Source organism: Dendropsophus ebraccatus, chromosome 9 (assembly GCF_027789765.1).
Source record: "Dendropsophus ebraccatus isolate aDenEbr1 chromosome 9, aDenEbr1.pat, whole genome shotgun sequence".
Taxonomy (NCBI): domain Eukaryota; kingdom Metazoa; phylum Chordata; class Amphibia; order Anura; family Hylidae; genus Dendropsophus; species Dendropsophus ebraccatus.
Genome location: NC_091462.1, coordinates 93560345 through 93584741, shown reverse-complemented (window position 1 = coordinate 93584741; position 24397 = coordinate 93560345). Strand labels below are relative to the sequence as shown.

The 24397-nt window shown below is 44.1% G+C and overlaps 1 protein-coding gene across 4 annotated transcripts in view; it reads right to left on the bottom strand.

Moving 5' to 3' along the window:
• The window catches only part of UNKL (unk like zinc finger), a 59798-nt gene that overhangs the window by 16297 nt on the left and 19104 nt on the right, over nucleotides 1–24397 (bottom strand). For 2 of the 4 annotated variants that reach the window (XM_069983886.1, XM_069983884.1), the window contains 7 exons: nucleotides 23917–24047; nucleotides 22096–22231; nucleotides 21655–21772; nucleotides 15277–15361; nucleotides 15029–15192; nucleotides 9484–9669; nucleotides 2444–2506 (listed from right to left, as the gene is read on the bottom strand). In XM_069983886.1, the coding sequence (XP_069839987.1) occupies nucleotides 2444–2506; nucleotides 9484–9669; nucleotides 15029–15192; nucleotides 15277–15361; nucleotides 21655–21772; nucleotides 22096–22231; nucleotides 23917–24047 (883 nt within the window). Of the gene's footprint in view, nucleotides 1–2443; nucleotides 2507–3172; nucleotides 3248–9483; nucleotides 9670–15028; nucleotides 15193–15276; nucleotides 15362–21654; nucleotides 21773–22095; nucleotides 22232–23916; nucleotides 24048–24397 lie in introns of those variants that run through there. The other 2 variants (XM_069983887.1, XM_069983888.1) reach the window with 2 other exon arrangements.

Below are 24397 nucleotides of genomic sequence, written 5' to 3'. Positions count from 1 at the left end.
TGTTGATGTCCGTGCAGACCTTCCTTTATATAGAAAATAAAGGTTATACTTGCTGTTCCATGCTCACTGGTGTCCTCCTGCCTGTTCCCTGCTGAAGCTTTTGAAGCAGTCTCTGCAGTGACAGGCTGCTCAGCCAATCACTGACCATGGCGCTAACCTGTCAGTTAGTGATTGGCTGAGCCTACTGTCACTTCATAGAGGGGCTCAGTATCGGGGCTCGTAAAAAGTAACCTAATGCTCTGCCCTCAGGGGAAGTTCTCCTGTGGAATGGAACACGTGGGAAATCCTCTCCTCCACTCACTCTGGTCAACACTAGCCATGTTGCCTTTTTACCTGTTTAATCTTTGTTGGCTTGCCTTGTGGATCTGTAGCACTTGCACTTTATTTGTTATTTCATGTACTTTAGGCTTTTGGCAGACATATGCAATAATGATACTGCTATGTGTTCCCCTTTTGGTGTTAGATATGTACCTGAATCTGCCTGATTCGGCAGATAATCGCTCCATGTAATAGGGCCTTAAGAGGGAGAATAAAGAGCCCACATAGCAAGGAATATTATTCTGTCCTGTGTCAGAAGAGGCAAATTGTGCATTCTCTACAACAACATAATGATTTTGGAAAGTTATTTTAAGTTGCTTAATTTCACATTTAGGAAGAAAATGAACAATACATAAATTCATTGCAAAGGTGTCCATATAATTTAAGGTGACTCCATTCATAAAAGAACAGAAATAAGCGTGATGACAACTCTCTAAGCCTTCAGTGAGCTTAAAGTTATAACTACACACAGCTGAAAGAAAACATTTTATCACCAGGGGCCACTTTGAAAAGGCAAGGTACATTCTAAAAGGAGAGATTCCAGATTTTACAAAGTATAACTTCCCCCAATACTTGATTCTGCAGATACTGCAGAAATACAGGTGAAAAAAAGTACTAAAGGGAGATAGTGGATCCACAAAAGCAAGAGCAGCTCATTGTTAGCTTCTCTCCACCCTTTTATTACAGGAGGGTCCTTAGCAAAGAGCCACATGTTCACGATAACCTCTTTAAGACCCTACTCAAGACTATCTGGGATAAAATTATGTTTTTCAGTGCTGCCGGAGAGATATCAATGTTATCCTGGACAACCCCTCTAACAGTCAGCTGGAAGCAGGGAGGGAGAAGCGAGGAAGCATTACAGCCTGCAGCACTTAAAGTGACTGTACCACCAGGCCTAGGCTGAAGCACTGGAGGCAGGCTGACCCACCCTTTGTGGGAGGAAACCCTAGCCCCACTATGATAGGGTTCCATTGATTCAAATGGAGTCACATCATGGAGGGGCTGGAGTTTCTTCCCACTAAGGGTGGGTCGGCCCGCCTTCAGTGCTTCAGCCTAGGCCTGGTGGTACAGTCACTTTAAGGGGCTTGTGGATGCATCTTTGATAATTTGCACAGGATATTAAAAGCATTCTTCTATGTTCTGGAAGCATAGACATATATATGAAAGGTACCATGTGTCTCTTTGACCTAAAAGTGTCAGCAGTTTGAAACATTCATTAAAGCCGACAGATTCCCTTTCAACACTTTTTAAGAAGCCTCTTCAAAATTGGACCAGGTGACAAAATGGACCTTTCAGAATCTACATTATTACTGTTTGATAGAAGTGTGGAAAGCAGGTAGATTTTCTAACATGCAAGCATTACACATCAAGCAAATTTACATCTCCAAAAGTAACTCCATGTTAACTGATGGTAAATGCAGAATTGAATAAGAACTCCAGCAATTTGGTTCTGCCTATACTAGTACTGGTGACATAAAACTGTCCCCTAACTGCAGTGTCAGTGTATTCCTATGAGATGCAACTTCCTAAGTGATTGATAGGATGACCTGTCAGCTCTTTTAAAAATGAGGCAAGCAACAGCGTGAAGCTGCATCTCATAGGAGACTGTACAGAGCATTCACAAACTCAATGAGCAGTATTCAGAGTAGTGTAACAACTCTAACCAGTATATGGACTTGCCTTCTATATCACTGCAGTCCTTAGAGCAAAAGCTATACCTTCAGCAGCAGTCTATGTATGGAAAAAAATATACACAGGAATAAGGAAGATGGATCCTAGTGGTGAGATGTTGGTGCTGCCAGGTGGGATTTGACAAATGTGATATACTCCTGTACACAGATCTGGGTCTCATATAACCCAGCTGCAATAATGACAAGGTTCAAATGCATGGATGTGACTGAGCTGGGGATAAAAAGTTACACTGCTAGAATACTGCTAGTATTATATGTACAAAAAAAAAAAATACTAAAATTGCTGGAGTGCTGATTTAAGTTTGTTTCATAAGAGATGGATATATGGAGCAAATATTAAGCCCAATCTGGTAATGTTAGCATGAAGAGATTGAGTTCTACAAGGTTACTCTTATATTACTACAGACATGTATCACACCACGTGTTACCCGTACCTGTTTGTTTTCTTGGTCATTCATTTTATGATTATTATCCAAAGACAGGCACTTGTGTTTTGCCTATAAAGCAAGGGAAACATTTGTAACAGGAGCAGTGCATGCAAACAGCAATGTCATCTTAGCAAATACACAGGACCTGTCTGACAGGGGAGCGCCCTGCTACATGAATATCTGTACCAATTGTGGCTGACATAAGATCTATAACAAAACCAGAGCTACGTGGATGACATGCCTGCTAGCTTTATTTATTCTATAGGGGTGCGTTCACACGTACAGGATCTGCAGCAGATTTGATGGCCCAGGTTTGAAGTTGCAGATTCATAGCAAATCAAATCTGGGCCATCACATCTGCTGCAGATCCTGTACGTGTGAACGCACCTTAAAAAAAGTGTATTTGCATAGGTCAGAATCAAGCATTGGCTGTCCAGGTATAATGGGAATTGTAGTTTTGCAACAGCTGAAGGGCCGAAGGTTCCCCATGCCTGGTCTAAATGATAGGACTGTACCTAAGTATTAAAGGGGTTATCCAGCGCTACAAAAACATGGCCACTTTTCCCCCTCTCTTGTCTCCAGGTCAGGTGTGGTTTACAATTAAGCTCTATTTACTTCAATGAAACTGAGTTTAAAAACCACACCCAGTCTGGAGACAAGAGAGGGGGGAAAGTGGCCATATTTTTGTAGCACTGGATAACCCCTTTAACTGCAAATCAGCACCTTATAACTCACTTTACAGAGGTTATGCTTTACTTCAACGCAGGACATCACAATGAAGTGGTCGTGTATGGATTACATAGGCACAGTGGGGGAGATTTATCAAACATGGTATAAAGTGAAACTGGCCCAGTTGCCCCTAGCAACCAATCAGATTCCACCTTTCATTTTCCAAAGAGTCTGTGAGGAATGAAAGGTGGAATCTGATTGGTTGCTAGGGGCAGCTGAGGCAGTTTCACTTTACACCATGTTTTATAAATCTCCCCCATTGTCTATAGATGTAGAAGTGCATGGTGGTGCAGTGCATCCCATTCACTTACATGTTCTTGGTTATATAAAATGTATGCTCTATTCTCAACATAGGCCATCAACAATAAAAGGCCAGGCCCAATGTGCCTATTTATGCAATAAGTTAGACCCCTTTATTGTGCTGATTGGCAGGGGGTCCTCGGTACCATATATAAGCACCAATAAATGACTCAATCCAGGACTTGTCCAGCTCCCAACAGACGCAAAAGTGTCACCCATGTAGCTCTGATTAAACTCATTGGATAATTCAGACTCTTGAATTTAACTTCACAATATTCTTGGCCTCACAGCAAACATTTGGATCAATTAACAGGGATTAAAATGTTTAAGCTGGATTGATTTTAAAATTAATCTCATTTTCGGGTCCATTATTTTTACTTTGTACGGGTGCCTTCACACACACAACGTATCCGCAGCAGATTTCTCCCGGCGGTCAGCTGATCAGTGTGCTGCAGCAGGGCAGTGCACCGATTGGCTGACCGACAGGAGACCCCGAATCAGGCAGGAGCGTGGAGCAGGTAATCTATGCTTAGCGGCCGCAGGAGTTAACGGTATACTCGCAGCGGGATGACAATCATGTCATCCTATAAAATGCATGGGCATGTAACCGCAATGGATTTCGCAGCAAGAAATCCACTGTGGATATGTTGTATGTGAAGGCACCCTAAATGGAGACCAGCAGAGCTCCACAACCTCCCACATAGGCAAAGGTAAATAATATAATTCTGGTTGTTTGTAGCTCCCACAAGAGGGAACTCATTCATATTGTTATATACTGAACTCAATAATAGAACAATATGCATAAAGTTTATAAGCTCCCCCTAATTGTTACCATCTAACTTTATGTCTATTCAGAGGATTAGGGCTTCAAAATCCAAAACCCTAAGCTTGGAAACATTATTAAAGGGGTTATCCAGCGCTACAAAAACATGGCCACTTTTCCCCCTACTGTTGTCTCCAGTTCAGGTGCGGTTTGTAATTAAGCTCCATTTATTTCAATGGAATGGTGGAGTTTCAAAACCCCACCCAAACTGGAGACAACAGTAGGGGGAAAGTGGCCATGTGTTTGCAGCACTGGATAACCCCTTTAATCTCTAAATGTGAGCAGTAATAAACATGGCATAAAACAATTCTTGACTTGATAAATACATTAAGGTCGTACCATAAGCAATAGACAACAAGCAGATCCGCAAACAAATTACAAAAGCTGGTGTACAGTAATGTGCCGAGCGACCGTCAATCAGTATAGATGAATTACAGAACAAACATAGTAAAATGAATCACTAAATGATCCAATACAGGAAGAAAGTAAAGATAAAAACAGCAAGTGAGGAAGAACAGCCCAGTGTTTATAATATTATTAATAAGGTTTATATTACACAGTATCAGATTGGAGTTATTTGGTTACATAGCCAGGGAAAAGAAACATCATTGAGTGGTTATTTATTTTATTTTTCCAGCTCATATAATGCTCATGCCTCATCCGAGCTCAGCTACAGTCATACATTTCATTATTACAGCTGGGTCATGTGATCATCCAATAAATCACAAGCTATACTGTATAGCTAGGAGGTCATTCCGCCCCATATCAAAGACTACCTCTGGACTTCAGTATTACATCATCACCTATCCTATCTCTTCTGGCAGCTTAGACCTCTCCCCAACCAGCTCTACCTTTTGTGTTCCTCTGTGTGTCCCCCATGTACAGATACGACATCTGCCCACTCTGTACGGCCTGATGTTGCACTGTAAGCGAGCACCAATCTGCTAGATCGTCACTCGCTTACTAAGCCTATACACGGCCCGATAATTGTGTGTGAGGGCTGCACAGATTTCACAGCCATGTGGCTATATCAAAACACTAATGCTGCGTTTACACGGAACGATTATCGTGGGAATTCGCATGATAACGATCAAATTCGAACGATAATCGTACGTGTAAACGCTGCGAACGATCAAACGACGAACGAGAAATTGTTCATTTTGATCTTACAACATGTTCTAAAATCGTCCTTCGTAAAAAAAATAAAAATAAATAAATATCACAGATCGTTCAGTGTGAACAGTCGTTCGACGATTTAACCAATGTGTGAGAAAGGCTTAAGCGATCATAAAACGAATTTCCGTACGATATATCGTACCATCTAAACGCTGACCAATAGGAAAAAAAAAGTTGTTACTCAAGACATCGTTAATCGTACGATCGGGCCAATTATCGTTCCGTGTAAACGCAGCATAACATAAACTTTTAAACTGTTAAGGAGCTCCCCACATCATATCATGATGCTGGGAGAAAACAGGTCCGATCTGCAGAACACCGTCCGTGTAGGGATGGAATTCTACAGACATGTGAATGACCCCCTTAGAGTTCTGGAGAGCAGCGATATAGCATGTGAGTGCATACTGTGATCAGCAGCAGTTAGGGTATGTTCATATGTGAGGATTTGCTGTAGATCAGCTGAAGCAAGTCTATGGATGTGAATGCCTAACTGTGCTGTGGGCAGATTCTCATGTGTCCTGCCTGATGCAGCTCGACACTACTCTGCTGCATGTAAGAACTGACAGGGAGACAAGACGACTAGCTAAAGCTGTATCAAATGAATACTCTATACTGTAAGTTGGAGGACCGTAAGTTGGAGGACCGTAATTCTATGTCATCAAACTACAGGGTATGCTCGGCCAGATCTGCTGTCTATAAGACAACAAACCTCGCTGACTCTGGTTACACTGAGGTGTTGTCTTTTAAAAGGGCAAATAACCCTGCATACTGCACTATACTTAGTGTCACTGTCATATTTTTTTTTCCAGAAATCAATAATCCAGGTGATTAAGAAACATTGTAATTGGGTTTATTAGGCAAATATGCCATTATCTGGATTCAAAAAGACTTCCCCCAGGTCCCCCCCTCCCCCTCTCTCTCATTCACTGCTTATTATCAGGAAATCACATCTTGTTGCATCAGAAGTGCCCCTGTCTGATCTATGGAGAGGGGAAGGGGGAGGAGGAAGGAGGGAGATTAGTCAGCAGCAGGGAGCAGAGAACAAAGGATTACACAGCGGGATCTATGTGAAAGCCTCTATTTAGGGAGGTCAGTGCTGACTTCAGAGGAGATAGCCCAGTGATGTAGCTGTAAATTAACTCTTTGTTGTCCTGTTTTGGTGCCTCATCTACCTCCACCCCTCCCCTCTCCATAGAGAACAATGAAGACAGGGGGGAGAGCTTCAAACTGCTTCCTCATGATAAAAATAATTTTTTCGCCTAATAAACCCAATTACAAACTTCTTAAAATCGCCTGAACTATTGATTTCTGCAAAAAATAAAATAAATTAAAATGACAGTGACACTAAGTTTAAAGGACAACTCCCACAAAAATTTTTTTTTGCTCATTTAACACACATTACAAAGTTATATAACTTTGTAATGTGGTTAAATACCCGGCCTGGCCCCCTTCCCCCACTTTCGGACCCCCAACCCCCCACCCCGGAAGTTAAAGAATGTATACATTACCTATTACGATCGTCACGGTCCTCTTCTCCGGGGCGGCATCTGGTGACGACGACGTCAGAGCCGAGGGGCGGTCCAGGTCTTCTTCCTCCTCGGCGTCTTCATGCAAAGTGAATGGGGATGAAAAGGCTGCTGGTGCACATGCGCACCAGCAGCCTTTTCATTGACTGGAGCGCATCACATGGCTTCCAGCTTGCTCAGCCCTGATTGGCTGAGCTTGCTGGAAGCCATGTGATGCGCTCTAGCCAATGAAAAGGCTGCCGGTGCGCAAGCGCACTGGCAGCCTTTTCCATCCCCTGGACCCGGAAGTCGGAGACATCGCTGGATGGCGGACGGCGGCGACGGAGAGGCGGACGGCGGGCGAATCGAGTGGCGATTGTCACCGGAGAGATGGTGAGTATGGTGTCTGTGTGTGTCTGTGTTTTTTTTTTTTTGGGGGTCCCGCGGGAGTTGTCCTTTAATAAAAAAGGATGGCAGAGATGTTAACAGGCCCCAATTAAATTTACTAAAAGAATTTCAGCATCTTTAACGGTTACCATTGTTGTTACATTTTGCCGCTGGAAGCCAAATTTCCAGAGGTTTTCAAAATCAAGCGCCTTTTTATCAGAAGACAAGCTTTCCAGAGAGCCTGTCCCTCAAATACAAGCAATCTAGGTCTCTACATCTGCCGGATAGGCTTGAATGCTTGATGATGTGGCATATGTAACATTTCATTGCTGGTGGACTGAATCTTACAGTAGTTATAAATCATTACCAAGGCAGCCAGAAACATAGGCTTCAGCACATAAACAGGCGGAGAGATCTACCTGCTGAACAGCCAGTGGGTGAAAGCATTGCTGAATATAAGTTACTGGGAACCCTTCATTGTGAAAATGCAGTCTAATCTATCAGCACTTTGTTATAGAGCAAGAAGAGCTGATTTGTATAGATTTCTTTGTGGTTAAAAATAAATGTAATTTAATCAATAATTTACACCAAGATATATATGAATCCACTCAGCTCTTCCTATAGGATGCTGCTCCTTTTGCCCTCAGTCTGGGAGGGGTTTTCCAATGAAGTGAATGGAACCAAACTGTAGTACCACACACAGCCTGAGTAGAGGGGGAGTGCTGTTTCTGCAAGAAAGTAGCTGTACTTTTCCTGATCCTGGATAATCCCTTTAAGGCTGAAATCACACTAGCCTTTGACAAACATATTTTTACGTCCATAGTACAGATGCAAGTTCCGGACTAAACTCTCACCACTACAGTTGGGCTGAGACATGTGACCATAAAACAGTCGTGAAAATACATCCATATCAGGCTAGTGTGAATACAGCCTCACAATGAAAAAGGAAGGGGGGGAAAAAAGAAAACAGTTTCCAGTAAATCATAAAAAAAAAAAAAAGTCTAAATAGTCCAAATTTTTAGTTGGGGGTCAGTGCTTTATTCAGTTGCATTATTTAGCAGAACACAAGGCGCCCAAGACAGAACACTATGTAACAATATTCACCAAAAATAATGCAATAAAATACTTATTATTATCATTAAATATTATTGTTATGATCATCATCATCGAAAAAATAAATTTTGGCTCTTCACTTTAACCATAATAAGTTAGTGGTTTCCCATAATGGAGGCAGAACTGCTGGGACCCCCAGCAAACAGAGCATTCTGCGCTCATGGTCAGTGCTCCATTCAATCTGTATGGTGATGTCAAACTTTTTTCTCTCAGCTTTAACTCTGACATAATCCATACTGTACAGTGTGGATTTTGGTGCAGAAAAAGTTTTTCCTGCTGGGGAAATCTGCAACTCATCTATCTTGTGTGAGCACACCCAAAGGCCTCATGCACACAACCTGTAAATTTATCTGAATTTTCAGTTCTGGAAAATAGGTCAGGAAATCATAAAACTTGCTCTGGTGGTGACGCTGGCCCAGTCGGGCTGGCTAGCAGCGCATCCGGAATTCGGTCACAGATGACCCCATAGAGTCTATGGGGGCATCCGGAATCCATGTCTGGAATTCCAGATGCGCTGCTAGCCAGCCTGCCCGGGCCAGCGTTAGCACCAGAGCAAGCACCGCCAGGTGCTGCATCTGGCTTTTCAAAAAGGAGCGCATACAGTTAAATGCAGCGCTGTGTTTAACAGGGCTTGGAGCCACTGTCTCCCCGCCCTGTCAATAGCTCTCGTGGCCAGAGGTAGCATTATGCCTCTGGCCACAAGAGGCTACACTCACGTCATTTCATGTGCTCGCAGAGCAGGAAGAGAGGGAGAAGCTGGAGAAGAGGATTGCTGCAGCCACACAGCAGGTGAGTATAGGCTTTATTTTCCTGAAGCCTCCTTAAAGACTTCCTGATCAGTATTTTCAGTAAAACTGACATGGATATGTGCATCTACACCAAAAACATAACTAAAACAGGCGCTCTGATAATATTCGTAAAACAATAACTTAAAGGGCATTTAAAGAAAGAGGTTATAAGCATGTATGTTCCAAGCTGTGAAAAAAAAAATAAATCCCAATTTCAACACATACCTGGTCTTCGCGCTCAAACCCTGGTGCTCTGGGATAGGTAGAGCCTGGTGAAGAGACACCTGGAGTGGTAGATTCACAACACAAACCATTTGCTAATGATTTTGGCCTGCCTATGGATCCAACAGGCGAGAAGGAGCTACTGCTCCCTGAGCTGGAGGTTACTGTTGGACTACTACAGCATGAAATCTGTAGAGGAAGAATATGAATACAGAAAACAAATAATGGATGTGCCGGAGGTTTTCGTCTTGTTGTACATTTTATTAAAAATTATTCTAATAAATGTTCCCAGCTACCTGCCCTACCAGACGAGTTTTTAGCAGGGGTAAGGTACAATACATATATGAAACACAAAATCATATTCAACCCATTCACAATGGAGTAGAAAAAAATAAATGGGAAATGTCTGCCTGGCATTGGCTTCAATATATTGCAGATTGACGTTTGTTTCCTGAAAAGTAGATTATAATAATATTAGAGTTGTAGGCCCTTTGTCAGCATATCCTGGCAATATACTATCACTTTATCAGATAGGAACAGGCCTTTAAAGTTTAGGCTAGGGCCACAGTACGTTTTTTTTTTGTTTTGTTTTTGCAAACAACGGATGGGAAAACGGATGCAATTGTGTGCAATCCGTTTTTCAATCGACTTACATTGTAACAAAAAAAAAAAAAAAGGATCAAAACAGATGTGTTTTTTTAGTGTACACAAAAATGTGGTCGACCATATTTTTGCGTACGCTAATAAAAAGAAATATGCATCAGTTTTGAACCCTCTTTTTTTATAATGGAAGTCAATGGAAAAATGGATCAAAACCGATTGCACACAATTGCATCTGTTTTTCCATCAGTCGTTTGCAAAAACTGATGGGAAAAAAAAAACACAACAGACTGCAAAAACGTAATGTGAACCCAGCCTTCCCTAAAATAAATAAATAAAAAAAAAAAAAACCTATGCAATGCTCTAGAGATGATCCATCAGGTTCCGAGTCCTTAGACTCCAGTTAATGGCTAGACTGTATTGATACTGTAATGAACTTAAAGGAACTCCACAGCCCTGCCTGCCTTCTATTCTGTATCATGCTAATGTTCAGGGAATGGATACCCCTGCTATTGCCTTTGGTGACATATTACGGAAAGGTTCATAATATAATCCTTTCATACAGAAATCCACCAACTATTACTAAAATTGAACTCACTAGCAGAGGTCAGTCAGCAAACTCTTAAAGAGAACCTATCAATGGAAATGTCAGCAGGCATATCAATAATTAATGACCAACTGCAGAGACCTGCTGTGATCAGAAGATATAGCCGGAGAGATGGCACTGCAGCCTCGCCAATACTGACAATGCAGCCTCATAGACTTCCATAGTATTAGCCGATCAGGAGAAACAGCCGGGAGGTGAATGGCACTCCTGTCACACTCTCTCCCCAGCTATATCTCCTGATCACAGCAGTGAGACCCACTGTGATCAATAACTGTTGACATGTCTATTGAGATGTCAAAAGTTAAAGGAGAAGTCCAGCGAAAATTTTTGTTAAAGTATTGTATTGCCCCCCCCCCCCCCCCCCCAAAAAAAAAAAGTTATACAAATCACCAATATACACTTATTACGGGAAATGCTTATAAAGTGCTTTTTACCCTGCACTTACTACTGCATCAAGGCTTCACGACCCGACTCCCAGAGCTGTGCGGGCTGTGGCTGCTGCTGGAGAGTATGATGGCAGGGGGACACTGAGGGACACAGGGCACTGGAGGGACACTGAGCACCCCTCTGCCATCATCCTCTCCAGCAGCCACAGCCCGCACAGCTCTGGAAGTGACATCACCAGACTTCTCCTTTAAGTGGGATTTTGCTTCTGACATAATGTAAGTGCCATGAATTGTAGTCTGCTATCTGTGGGTTAAATATCATAGTGGAGAAACACTAGATCACCAGGAGTTCTACATAGCAAAAAATATAGGGCCCTATTACACCAACAGATTACCAAAGCCAGGAATGGACTGTAAACAGAGAACAGGTAATAAAGGAAAGACAGATTTATCCTCTTTTCAAATTCATTCTTGGCTTTGCCTTAAAAAAATCTGTCAGATAATCTTTTGGTGTAATAGGGCCCATAGCGTGCTCAGCTGTGTCCGTATGTCTGCAAGAGTGTAAGGGTACTATTACACGGAACGATAATCGGCCGATTATCGTTCCGTGTACTAAAGACAACGATCAGCCGATGATCGTTGTCATCGGCTGATCGTTGATATAAGTTCAGACCTATAATTGTCGGGCACCGACCGTGCACCGCTACGTGTAATAGCGGTGTGCGGCCGACGCTGACGATTAGCAAAGAAGAATGCATACCTAATCCATGGTCCAGGGTTCCTCTTCCTCAGAGCTTCTTACCGGGTCCCGTGCGCTCCGGCTTCTCAGCGGCCAACAGGCCCCTCGGCCAATCACAGGCCGGAACCGCCACAGCCAGCGATTGGCCAAGCGGCCTGTCAGCAGAGACAAGCCGCTGTGAAGCTGAAGTGCGCGGACCCGGGGAGAAGTTAAGAAGAAGAGGAGGAACCCTGGACCATGGATTAGGTATGTATACAGTTTAAACAAAGGCTGCAAGGACATCGGTAACGATGTCCCTGCAGCCCTTTAACAATTATCGGGCCGTGTAATAGGCCAAGTAAACGAGCAACGATCTAGCAGATCGCTGCTCGTTTACAGGTATTATCGGGCCCCCATCGGCCCGTGTAATACCACCCTAACTGGTGCTAGGAGCGATTCCTACGGGGAGAAGTAAACTACAGCCAGACAGCTTTGGAACAGGCTTATCACTCTCAGAATAAAAAGGGTCAGCCATTAAAAATCCAACATGCCAAACATCATCTGTAGTTGGCGAGTTGGGAGGCAACCCTACACATTAAATAGTCGGCCAAACAACTTTATAGTCTATGGTGTATGGGCGATGTAAAGAGAAATTGTCAGATCCAATTCATGTACCAAACGTCTGACAGCTGTTAGGTCAGAGAGACACATGGGGGGAGATTTATCAAACATGGTGTAAAGTGAAACTGGCCCAGTTGCCCCTAGCAACCAATCAGATTCCACCTTTCATTTTCCAAAAAGTCTGTGAGGAATGAAAGGTGGAATCTGATTGGTTGCTAGGGGCAACTGAGCCAGTTTCACTTTACACCATGTTTGATAAATCTTCCCCATGGTTTCTGTACCATATATCTGCTTGTGCTCCCAGAATGTAGAAAATGCTTTTATTTTATAGTAAGAAGAGTCAAAGAGACTTTCCCTAAGCTGCTGAAGTGCAGCAAGCTCCTTTCCTTACCCTGCTTGGGACTCAGCTGTCAATCAAGTGGGGGGTGGAGAGGGGGGACATTCCAGCCTACAGCTATTCAGGACCTTGGGAAAGCCTCTGACTCCTTGTACCTGAGAATAAAAGCTTTTTCTACATTCTGGAAGCACAACTGGATAGATGAAAGGCATCATGGGAGAGATTTATCAAACATGGTGTAAAGTGAAACTGGCTCAGTTGCCCCTAGCAACCAATCAGATTCCACCTTTCATTTTCCAAAGAGGAATGAAAGGTGGGATCTGATTGGTTGCTAGGGGCAACTGAGCCAGTTTCACTTTACACCATGTCTGATAAATCTCCCCCCCCCCCCCCACAATGTGTCTCCTTGTCCTAATAGCTATCTAAAGCTGACAGATTCCCTTTAAGCATAAATGAGGTAGTGCTTTTGAAATGTGTTGTGTGGTATTACTGGCTTAGGGTGCCTTCACACCTACCGGATCCGCAGCGGGTCTCACTTCTGCGGATTCGTAGCGGGAACCGCTGCGGATCCGGTACCATTCACCTCTATGATAGCACATACTCGCAGCGGGATTTAAATCCCGCTGTGAATATGTGCTTTAACCCCCGCTGTCCGCAGCCCTGCCGCCGCATCAGCCCATCCCTGGCCGCATTAGCCCATCCCCGGCGCATCCACCCATCCCCGGCCACATCCTGCAGCCCGCTGCCGCCCGCATCCCCCCATCCCCGGTCACATCCTGCAGCCCGCTGCCGAGAGCATACAGTACCTGCTCGGAGGCACAGCTGCAGTGAGGCTCCCGGCTCTGGTCCCACTCAACTGATCTGAGCAGGACCGGAGCCGGCAGCCTCACTGCAGCCGCACCGCTGAGCAGGTACTGTATGCTCTCGGCGGCGGGCTGCAGGATGTGGCTGGGGATGGGGGGGATGTGGGCTTCAGGATGCGGCCGGGAATGGGAGCATGGGCTGATGCGGCCGGGGATGGGGGATGCGGCGGGGCTGCTGACAGCGGGGGGTTAAAGCACATATTCACAGCGGGATGTCAATCCCGCTGCGAGTATGTGCTATCATAGGGGTAAATTGATACTGGATCCGCAGCTGATCTCGCTGCGAATCCGCAGAAGTGAGATCCGTTGCGGATCCGGTAGGTGTGAAGGCACCCTTAAAGACTATGGGCATCTGTGCATATGTACTTAATTATTCATTTAAGTGCATTGTATTTATTAAGTTAAATGTAAGTAAAACTTTGCTACTCCCCCCTCCTGCAATATTCATGTATTATATGATGATTCGGTTCAGTCCCAACAGCCAAATCCCTGTATATTCTTGTCCCCTTCTTGAAAGCCTTTGAGTGTGCAGAGGGGCACAAGACAACAGGGAACTGGCTGTCAGGATTGAGACAGAGTGGGATTTAGCAGTTTGCAAAGAAATTGAGAAAAGAGTTAAAGAGGTTGTCCAGGAAAAAAAACTTTTAAATAGGGGAGAAGAAGAAGGTCGCAGGGGGTCCAACCTCTGTAAACCCCCTGAGGATCTCCGTATCCAACGCCGCCAGCTCCCACCATTTATTGATAAAGCCGCAGGTACTGCACGCAAACCGCAGCTCTATATATTGCTATAGAGCGACGGAAACAGACGAGTACGGCAAAAGAGTGCTTACTTGGCCCTTTCCATCCATCCATGTACATAATAAAATATGCACATGTAGATAGTCATCTACTGGAGATCCTTTTAAACACAAAACAAGTTGTTGTTTTGTGTTTTTCTTTTGCCCCAAATTTAGATTTGGTTATTAATCGCTATGACAGCTTCTGGTTTACAGAGAAAATTAATAGGATGAACAGAGACGATTTAAGAGGGAAGAGAATACTGCAGGTTTAATATAGGTCAAGCCATCAGCAGATCCTGAAAACACGAAAGGAATAAAATAGTTTAAATCTGTAAAATCCCTAAGAAAAAAGGGCGATAGAAGTAGTCATGCCAAGCAGGACACCTCTGGAGAGAGAAAGACGACACACCAGCCTGCACCTTACATTAAAAAAATAAAAATGGTCACATGATCGTCTCTCACATGGCTGGATCTAGGGTCTGTGATCCTCCAGCCAAACTCCCATGGCAAAGAATTCCTGGTACAGACTACTACCATCTACAGACTACAAAGTATGTCATGGCGTATCCCCAATGTCCGCAAGGAAACCATTTAGAAATGAATTACAGGGTGACTAACTAATAGCATGTATACTTACATTTGTGGTTTGTTCGCTGTGGTTCAGGAGGCTATTAGTACAACTCATAGTAGTGTTCCAGTCACTGGAGAGGCCTATACTGTCTGAAGGATAGAGAGCGGCTTGTTTTATATGACAGCTTGTCTGCATCATCACATTCATAGTCTCTTCAGCTGAGGGAATTCCTACCAGCAAAAGATACAGAGGTCAATCACAATCTCTTATCATAATGCCCCATCATGTGAGTGATGTCCGTAGCCAATACTTACGTTCGACATGTGCAAATGCACAAAAAGGTCCTCTTGGGCAATAGCCAGTTTGCCTCACATCATTGCACTTTGTAGATTTGTATATCTAAAGGGAAGACAATATTACATACAACATTTAAACAATGGCTACTTAATCATATTCCATTATAGTTACATATCATGGAAACAAATCCAGTGGTGCATCAACAAGTTTACTGGGATTTGGGGTTGTTGGCATCATTCACCTACTGCCCCAAAGTCCACTCCTCTCTAGCTGCTCCATTCTGTCCTGACACCGGCCTGCGCCCCATTACTGCATGCACAGATGTATACTAGTCTTCTAGAGCTTTTGTCATCAGGACCCATGTGCAGTAAGCAGACCTTATGGGTGTCGAGGGGTCCACTGTGTGCACCACTGACCACTTCACTGCTGAGGTCTACTTTTTCATTCTTACTAAAAAGGTGTATGCTCTTTTCAGTAAATGTTATTTCCCAGGACTGGATCCAGCTTTTCCAGGCACCCGGAGCAGAGTTCAAAGGCATCAGGCTGATTAGCGAACTAATGAAACACTTTGATAATATAGTAATTGAGCTCATCTCCAGCCCCGCTTACTAGAACAAAACAAGAGGAAGCACGTTACAGGAGATGGACTTTCTATAGAAAGTCCGTCTTCTGCAGCAAGGAGACAGACGGGGAGAAAATCACTCGTTCGGGGGTCTCCGCTCTCAGACTGACCAAAACTTTTGATGTGTCTCTAGGACATGTCAACAAGTATCAACCAGTGATATTTTTAACTAGGGAGTAGTTACAGTAGGGGCAAAGCAAATTGATTCTTAAGGTTCGGCCAGCAGCTTGTCAGGCTGCCAGCTTTAAAGAGTCACTGTCGTATTTTTTTTTTTTTTGCAGAAATCAATAGTCCAGGCGATTTTAAGAAACTTTGTAATTGGGTTTATTAGCCAAATCTGCCATTATCTGCATGTAAAAAGCCTTTTCCCAGGTCCCCCCCTCCTTCCTCTTTTTCATCCACTCTGAAAAATCTGAAAATTGTGACTTGTTGCAGGAGACGTACCCTGTCTGTTCTAGGGAGAGGGGAGGGGGGAGGAGGAAGGAGGGAGTTAGCCGGCAGCAGAAAGCAGACAACAGAGGATTACAGGCACGGAGCTGGGTGACAGCTGTAATCCGAGCTCAGACAAGTCACTGGTGATGGTCAGAACAGATAACGGGTGAGGGATTTGTAGATTAACTCTTTGTTGTCCTGTTTTGGTCTTTTCTTTAGCTCTCTCCATAGGAGAACAATGAAGACAGGGGGGAGAGCTTCAAACTGCTTTTTCATGATAAAAATGCATTTTTCGGATAATAAACCCAATTACAAAGTTTCTTAAAATCGCCTGGACTATTGATTTCTGCAAAAAAAAAAATTCACGACAGTGACACTTTAACCCCTTAGTGACCGCCGATACGGCTTTCTACGGCGGTCACTAATGGGCCTTATTCTGCTGCCATCAGCTTTTTACGGCGATGGCAGAGAATAAGGCTGCGGGGCCGGGACGGCCCCCACCCCATCCCCCCGGCTACCGGAGGTAGCTGAGGGGTTGGGGCAGTGTGTGCGGTCCGTCCCGGCCCCCCCCCTTACCGACGATCGCCGCTATTAACGTTATAGCGGCGACCGTCGGTAATGGAGATTACCGGTGCCGCCGCCACCTTTCATCTCCCCCCGCCGTGAATCTACGGCGGGGGGAGATGAAATAAGTGTATATCAGACCCCAGATCAGACCCCCCTAGTGCCCCGATCACTAACCCCCCTCCCCCGGCGGCCATCATTTCCAAGATGGCCGCCGCAATCGCTGTGAACCGACTAACGTCGGTTCACAGCGATTAAAAAGTTAAAATGAATGAAAGCCCCATGCTCTCCGCCACCGGAGGTAGCGGAGAGCATGGGGCAGTCATCGGGGACCCCCCTGTGGGGTCCCGGTACAAGCGATCAGCGGTATATACTATATACCGCTGATCGCTTGTACCATGTGCTCCCGGCACTTTTTATCCCCTGTCACCATAAATGATTGGTGACAGGGGATAAAAAGTGATGTCCCCCCACCCCCCCTGTCACCCCCGTCCCCGAGTCACCCTCCCTTCCCCATATACTCACCGGATCCACGGAGCTCCTTCCTCTTCGGTGTCCTGGCTGGTTATGAAGTGCGCATGCGCTTCACAACCAGCCAAGCTCTGAAAATTTAAAGTGACAGAGACCAATTTGGTCTCTGTCACTGAACTATGATTACTGTGATAGAAAATATCACAGTAATCATAGTAATACAGTGAAAATGAATGTATAAAGTACAAAAAGTGACAAACATACAAAAAAATAAAACACACACTTTTTATTATAGTAATAATTGCAGTTTACTCCCAAATTACCCCTAACCCCTCCCCAGATTGCCCGTAACCACCGCACGTTGCCCGTAACCACCGCACGTTGCCCGTAACCACCGCACGTTGCCCGTAACCACCGCACGTTGCCCGTAACCACCGCACGTTGCCCGTAACCACCGCACGTTGCCCGTAACCACCGCAAATTGCCAGTGACCCCCTCCAGATTGCCCGTAACCACCCCAAATTACATGTACCCACCCCAGATTACCTATAAGCACTTCAGTTTATCAGTAACAATCCCAGATTGTCTGTAACCCTTCCAGGTTGCACATAACCCCCCCAGGTTCCCCGTAATCATGCCAGATTACATGTAACCCCCCCCAGATTGCACGTAACCACCGCGCGTTGCCTCTGACCACGCCACGATGCCTCTGACCACGCCACGATGCCTCTGACCACGCCACGATGCCTCTGACCACGCCACGATGCCTCTGACCACGCCACGATGCCTCTGACCACGCCACGATGCCTCTGACCACCGCATGACGCCTCTGACCACCGCACGTCGCCTCTGACCACCGCACGTCGCCTCTGACCACCGCACGTCGCCTCTGACCACCGCACGTCGCCTCTGACCACCCCAAATTGCCAATGACCCCCTCCAGATTGCGGTGCCCATGTCAGATTACAGGTACCCACCCCAGATTGCCTATAAGAACTTCAGTTTATCCATAACCACCCCACATTGCCCGTAACCACCCCACGTTGCCCGTAACCACCCCAGATTGTCTGTAAGCACAGCAGGTTGCCCGTAACCACCCCACATTTCCCGTAACCATCCCAGATTGTCTGTAAGCACAGCAGGTTGCCCGTAACCAGCCCACGTTGCCCGTTACCAGCCCACGTTGCCTGTAACCAGCCCACGTTGCCTGTAACCAGCCCACGTTGTCTGTAACCAGCCCACGTTGCCTGTAACCACCCCACGTTGCCGTAACCACAGCAGGTTGCCCGTGACCACCACACGTTGCCCATAACCACCACACGTTGCCCGTAACCACCCCGCGTTGCCTGTAACCACCCCACGTTGCCTGTAACCACAGCAGGTTGCCCGTGACCACCCCATGTTGTCCGTAACCACCCCAGATTACCTGTAACCACCTCAGGTTGCCCATAACCACCCCTGGTTGCCCGTAACCACCCCACATTACCTGTAATCTCATTTTTTTTATTTTATTTTAGTAACTGCGCTATTCTAATAACCATTACTAGCTGCGGTTTTGCTCCTGTAAATTGGCGCTCCTTCCCTTCTGAGCCCTGCTGTGTGCCCATACAGTGGTTTATGCCCACATATGAGGTACCGTTTTACTCAGGAGAACCTGCGTTACAGATTTTGGGGTGAATTTTCTCTCCTGTTCCTCGTCAAATTGAGAAATTTCAAACTAAACCAACATATTATTGGAAAAATTAGAGTTTTTCATTTTTACTGGCCAATTTTGAATACTTTCCTCTAATACCTGTGGGGTAAAAATGGTCACCACACACCAAGATGAATTCTTTGAGGGGTGTACTTTCCAAAATGGGGTGACTTTTGGGGGGAATCTATTCTGCTGACACTACAGGGGCTCAGCAAACGCACCTGGCGCTCAGAAACTTCTTCAGAAAAATCTGCACTGAAAATGCTAATTGGCGCTCCTTCCCTTCTGAGCCCTCCTGTGTGCCCATGCAGTGGTTTATGCCCACATATGGGGTACTGTTCTACTCAGGAGAACCTGCTTTACATATATTGGGGTGACATTTCTCTCCTGTTCCTCGTGAAATTGAGAAATTTCAAACTAAAGGAACATATTATTGGAAAAATTCGAGTTTTTCATTTTTACTGTCTACTTTTGAATATTTTCCTCAAACACCTGTGGGGTCAAAATGCTCACCACACCCCAAAATAAATTCTTTGAGGGGTGCACTTTCCAAAATGGAGTGACTTATTGGGAGATTTTACTCTGTGGACACTACAGGGGAACTGCAAACGCACCTGGCACTCGGAAACTTCTTCAGCAAAATCTGCATTGAAAAAGCTAATTGGCGCTCCTTCCCTTTTGAGCCCTCCTGTGTGCCCATACAGTGGTTTACGCCCACATATGGGGTACCATTGTACTCAGGAGAACCTGCGTTACAAATTTTGTGGTACTTTTTTCCTCTTGTTCCTCGTGAAATTGAGAAATTTCAAACTAAAAGAACATAATATTGGAAAAATTTGAGTTTTTCATTTTTACTGTCTACTTTTGAATACTTTCCTCTAATACCTGTGGGGTCAAAATGGTCACCACACACCAAGATGAATACTTTGAGGGGTGCACTTTCCAAAATGGAGTGACTTATGGCGAGATTTTACTCCGCTGGCACTACAGGGGCACTGCAAACGCACCTGGCGCTCGGAAACTTCTGCAGCAAAATCTGCATTGAAAAAGCTAATTGGCGCTCCTTCCCTTCTGAGCCCTCCTGTGTGCCCATGCAGTGGTTTATGCCCACATATGGGGTACCATTGTACTCAGGAGAACCTGCGTTACAAATTTTGGGGTACTTTTTTCCTCTTGTTCCTCGTGAAATTGAGAAATTTCAAACTAAACGAACATATTATTGGAAGAATTCGAGTTTTTCATTTTTACTGTCTTCTTTTGAATACTTTCCTGTAATACCTGTGGGGTCAAAATGGTCACCACACACCAAGATGAATTCTTTGAGGGGTGTACTTTCCAAAATGGGGTGACTTATGGGGGGTTTTCTCTCTGCTGACACTACAGGGGCACTACAAACGCACCTGGCGCTCAGAAACTTCTTCAGCAAAATCTGCATTGGAAAAGCTAATTGGCGCTCCCTTCCTTCTGAGCCCTGCTGTGTGCCCATACAGTGGTTTACGCCCACATATGGGGTACCGTTGTACTCAAGAGAACCTGCATTACAAATTTTGGGGTGCTTTTTGTCTCATATTCCTTTTGAAAATGAGAAACTTTAATCTAAACGTATATATTATTGGAAAATTAAAATTTTCAATTTTTTTACTGCCTAATTGTGAATACTTTCCTCCAGCCCCTGTAGGGTTAAAATGCTCATTATACCCCTAGATTAATTCTTTAAGGTGTGTAGTTTCCAAAATGGGGTCACTTATGGGGGTTTTCAGGATACCAGACTTCTAAATCCATTTAAAAAAAGAACTGGTCCCTAAAAAAATCAGTTTCACGAAAATGTGATAATTTGCTGATAAATTTCTAAGCCCCATAACACCCTAAAAAAGTAAAATATGTTTACCAAATTATGCCAGAATAAAGAAGACATATTGGTAATGTGACTTAGTAACTAATTTATGTGCTACGACTTTCTTTTTTTAGAAGCAGAGAATTTCAAAGTTCATAAAATGCAAATTTTTTTAATTTTTCATGATATTTTGATGTTTTTCACAAAAAACACACAAAGTAGTGACCAAATTTTGCCACTAACATAAAGTGCCATATGTCACGAAAAAACAATCTCAGAATCGCTAGCATACGTTAAAGCATCACTGAGCTATAAGAGCATAAAGTGAGACAGGTCAGATTTTGAAAAATTAGCCTGGTCATTAAGGCCCAAACTAGCTGCAGCACAAAGGGGTTAAAGTCTGTGCAGCTCTGTGATGCAAAAAGTTGGATCCAGTCCTGCTTTCCCCAGTATGGGATTCAGCTTTTCCCTGCACCCAGGGAGGAGCGGCACAGGTTTCAAAGAGAGCAGTCATACACTGCACAGACAAAAGATCCCGTGTCTCTATACATTTACAGCACACCCTCAGAAGCAGCAGCATGGAGGAAATTAAAGCGGAACTGAGTAGTCTAAGTTTAAGAGTGGGGTCAGAAATGAAACATGAATGGAGAAATAAGTATTTTTTCCTCTGTTAAGATATATTACAAAGCTTTATGCAAAGTCTGTCAAAACTAAAACAACTAAAAGCTTATAAAGTTTCTACGTTGATGCAATGACATAGGCTGCAGAGAGGGTCTCACCTCTGGATGGAACTGCTGTTCAGTGCGGGAATGGCAGTACTGACAACTGTCCCCACTTTCACACTTTGAAGGCTCTCCCCACTCGTCCCCATGTTTCACGCTTGGGCATGGTGTGGATCTGAAACAGTACAAATCTAATGAATGAGAGAACCATGGTGAATACCTACAGGACTATTTTCTGGGAATTGTGAGCAATTCTGTGATTAACCCTATTCATAGTGTGACATAGCAGATGTGTATGTGGACTTTCTATGTGAGCTGGTGGATGCTAGGTGCACCATACAAGCCAGGGACATATCCCATGGGTGGGTAATGCTATTGCAGTGTTTTTCTGTATTGGACTATTATGTGAAATAATACTGCACAGAAGACTCACATCATCAGATATAGCCACAGTTATATGTATATCATACACAATAATGCAAATGACGATGCACGTACCTGTATTTGAATTTCCTTGGGTTGCGCCTCCTGTCCCTGCTGTTATGGTAGTGAGGGCAGGCATATCCTTGGCGGCAGAGTCTTGGTGGTTTAGTACATTGCTCTGTTTTATAACTTGCTAATACAAAATTTGTATCTGTGGAGAGAAGAAAAAGGATATCAAAGTCTACTTCACTACAGTTTAGCCAAAACGAGAAGATGGGGCAGGGATACATAGAGTATGGATACCACAAAGCCTTGGCATTTGTTATATTTTTTTCAACACCCAAAGTTATAAGTAGATTGCAAAAAGTAGTAATAGGTTTTAACTTTTCATGTGGATTTCAAGTTAGGGTAAAAAAAAAAAAAAACTCTGGGTGGCTTATTGCAGGTGGGAATTCACATTGATTCCAAGAAGGAATCTATTTCAAAATCAGCTTGAATTCCGCCTGAAATTATTCTGTGTGCACTAGGACTCAGAGATCCACAGGTGCAGCGGAGTGTGCAAAGCAACAATGTCATCCTCAGCTACTGCCTGTATTCACATGGCCCAAAAGTAGGTTGTAAATAATGAGCATTATGTTTGTAATTCTATACTGTGTGTGCAATGCCGTGCAATTCCCCATTGACTTTAATGGAGAGCATTATTTCATTTAAAATATGGCCATATTTGTATCTCAAAATTACGGCCATATTTTGCTTTTATTGTACTGTGTGAACCTAGCCTAGTATTGCAATATACCATACCTACCAGCATTTCGAGGAATATCTTTTAGGGTCTGATGACAACTGGAATGATATTTTGGAGCTTACCACTACAGTATCATTGAGTGGCTGTCACGGTTGTTTTTAATGCATAGGGTGTATAAAACACCTGTTTTTTTTCCATAAAATCGGTGTATGGCCCACAGCCGAATGCCCACGATGCAGTTCGGATAATGCATCACTATTACACATGATGTGGGGATGTCGCGAGTTGGAGGATTTCTGGAAGGGAGTAGTGGCCATAATTACTAAAATATTTGGAATCACCCTATCATTGAACCCTATGGTCTGTTTGGGGTTTTTTTGCACAAGTTTGAAAAAATATGGGGACACTGGATATATGGCCTTCTCTACTTGTTACCGTTTTATCTGTTACTGTTTTTAGAGACACTACTTGACAGGGACGTATAATATTGTATACATAGCATGCCTGTGCCTTTGACAGTACACTTGTATGATCCCGTATTTCATACCCGTCACTTTTGTCTCTACTCTATTTTCTTATGTATTGTTTACAAAAGATGTTTTGAAAAAGCCTAATAAAAATTATCTGATTAAAAAAAGAAAAGGAATATCTTGTGATGTCTCAACAATGCCGTGTACTAGTAATAAACTATACAATGTACTGCACTTCTGAGTTTTACCACCAGGTGGCAGTTTGGGAGAATTGGTGTCTGTTGCTTGACAGAACAAAGCCAAATCAGGGTTGGAAGAACTTGTGTACTTTCTTAATCATACCTTTATCCTACCTATCGTCTAGTAACTGGGGACATTAAACCTGTCCTTCTCAAGCTAAACTAATGCAAACTGTAAATGTACTCAACTGCACTATGGAACCATTCTGACAACAAAATCTGTGCATCTATGCCACTTCACAATTAATCTGTGTAAAGAATGGGAGCATAGTAAGTCTCCAGCTGTAGCATTAAGTCTGCAGCTGTCTATTGTGTTTACAGAGCTTGTTATGGCCTTCTATGATATCACAACTCTTTCATATATGGCTACAATTACTCTTACTACCAAGGCCTTGCCTGGTGGTTCCTTGGGTACCGAGGAGGAAGCTGTCTGCAGGCTTACCTTGCCACCTAGGATCCTCTCCTAGGATTTTCTCGATCATTGCCTGGCTGGCTAAGACTCCTGGCTGCAGGTCAGGAATTCCTTCGCTCCCAAGTTGCCCATTCTGTAAGGCTTCCTGTGCTTGGATTTCCCTGGGTGACAAAATAACATTTGGTCACTACACAGCACACCCATGATAAAAAGCAAAAAGCAGGTCACCTACATTGTGCTCCTTATAGTATGTCAAGGTAGCAACGTGTAAAGCCAAACATTACAGGGGCACTCCCATATTATAAAGTGCTAACATATAGGATATATCAACACATAGGATACTGTATATACCGCCACCTCACTGGTTGTCCACTAAACAATGGCCTTTAGGCTGTGCAGAGAACTGCAGTTGACCCTATTTACTAAAATGGAGCTCTGCAAGAGTCTCCTACACAACTGGTTGGCCCCGCTGAAGCCTCTTTATCTTTGGATTTGATGGGGGTCTAAGAGG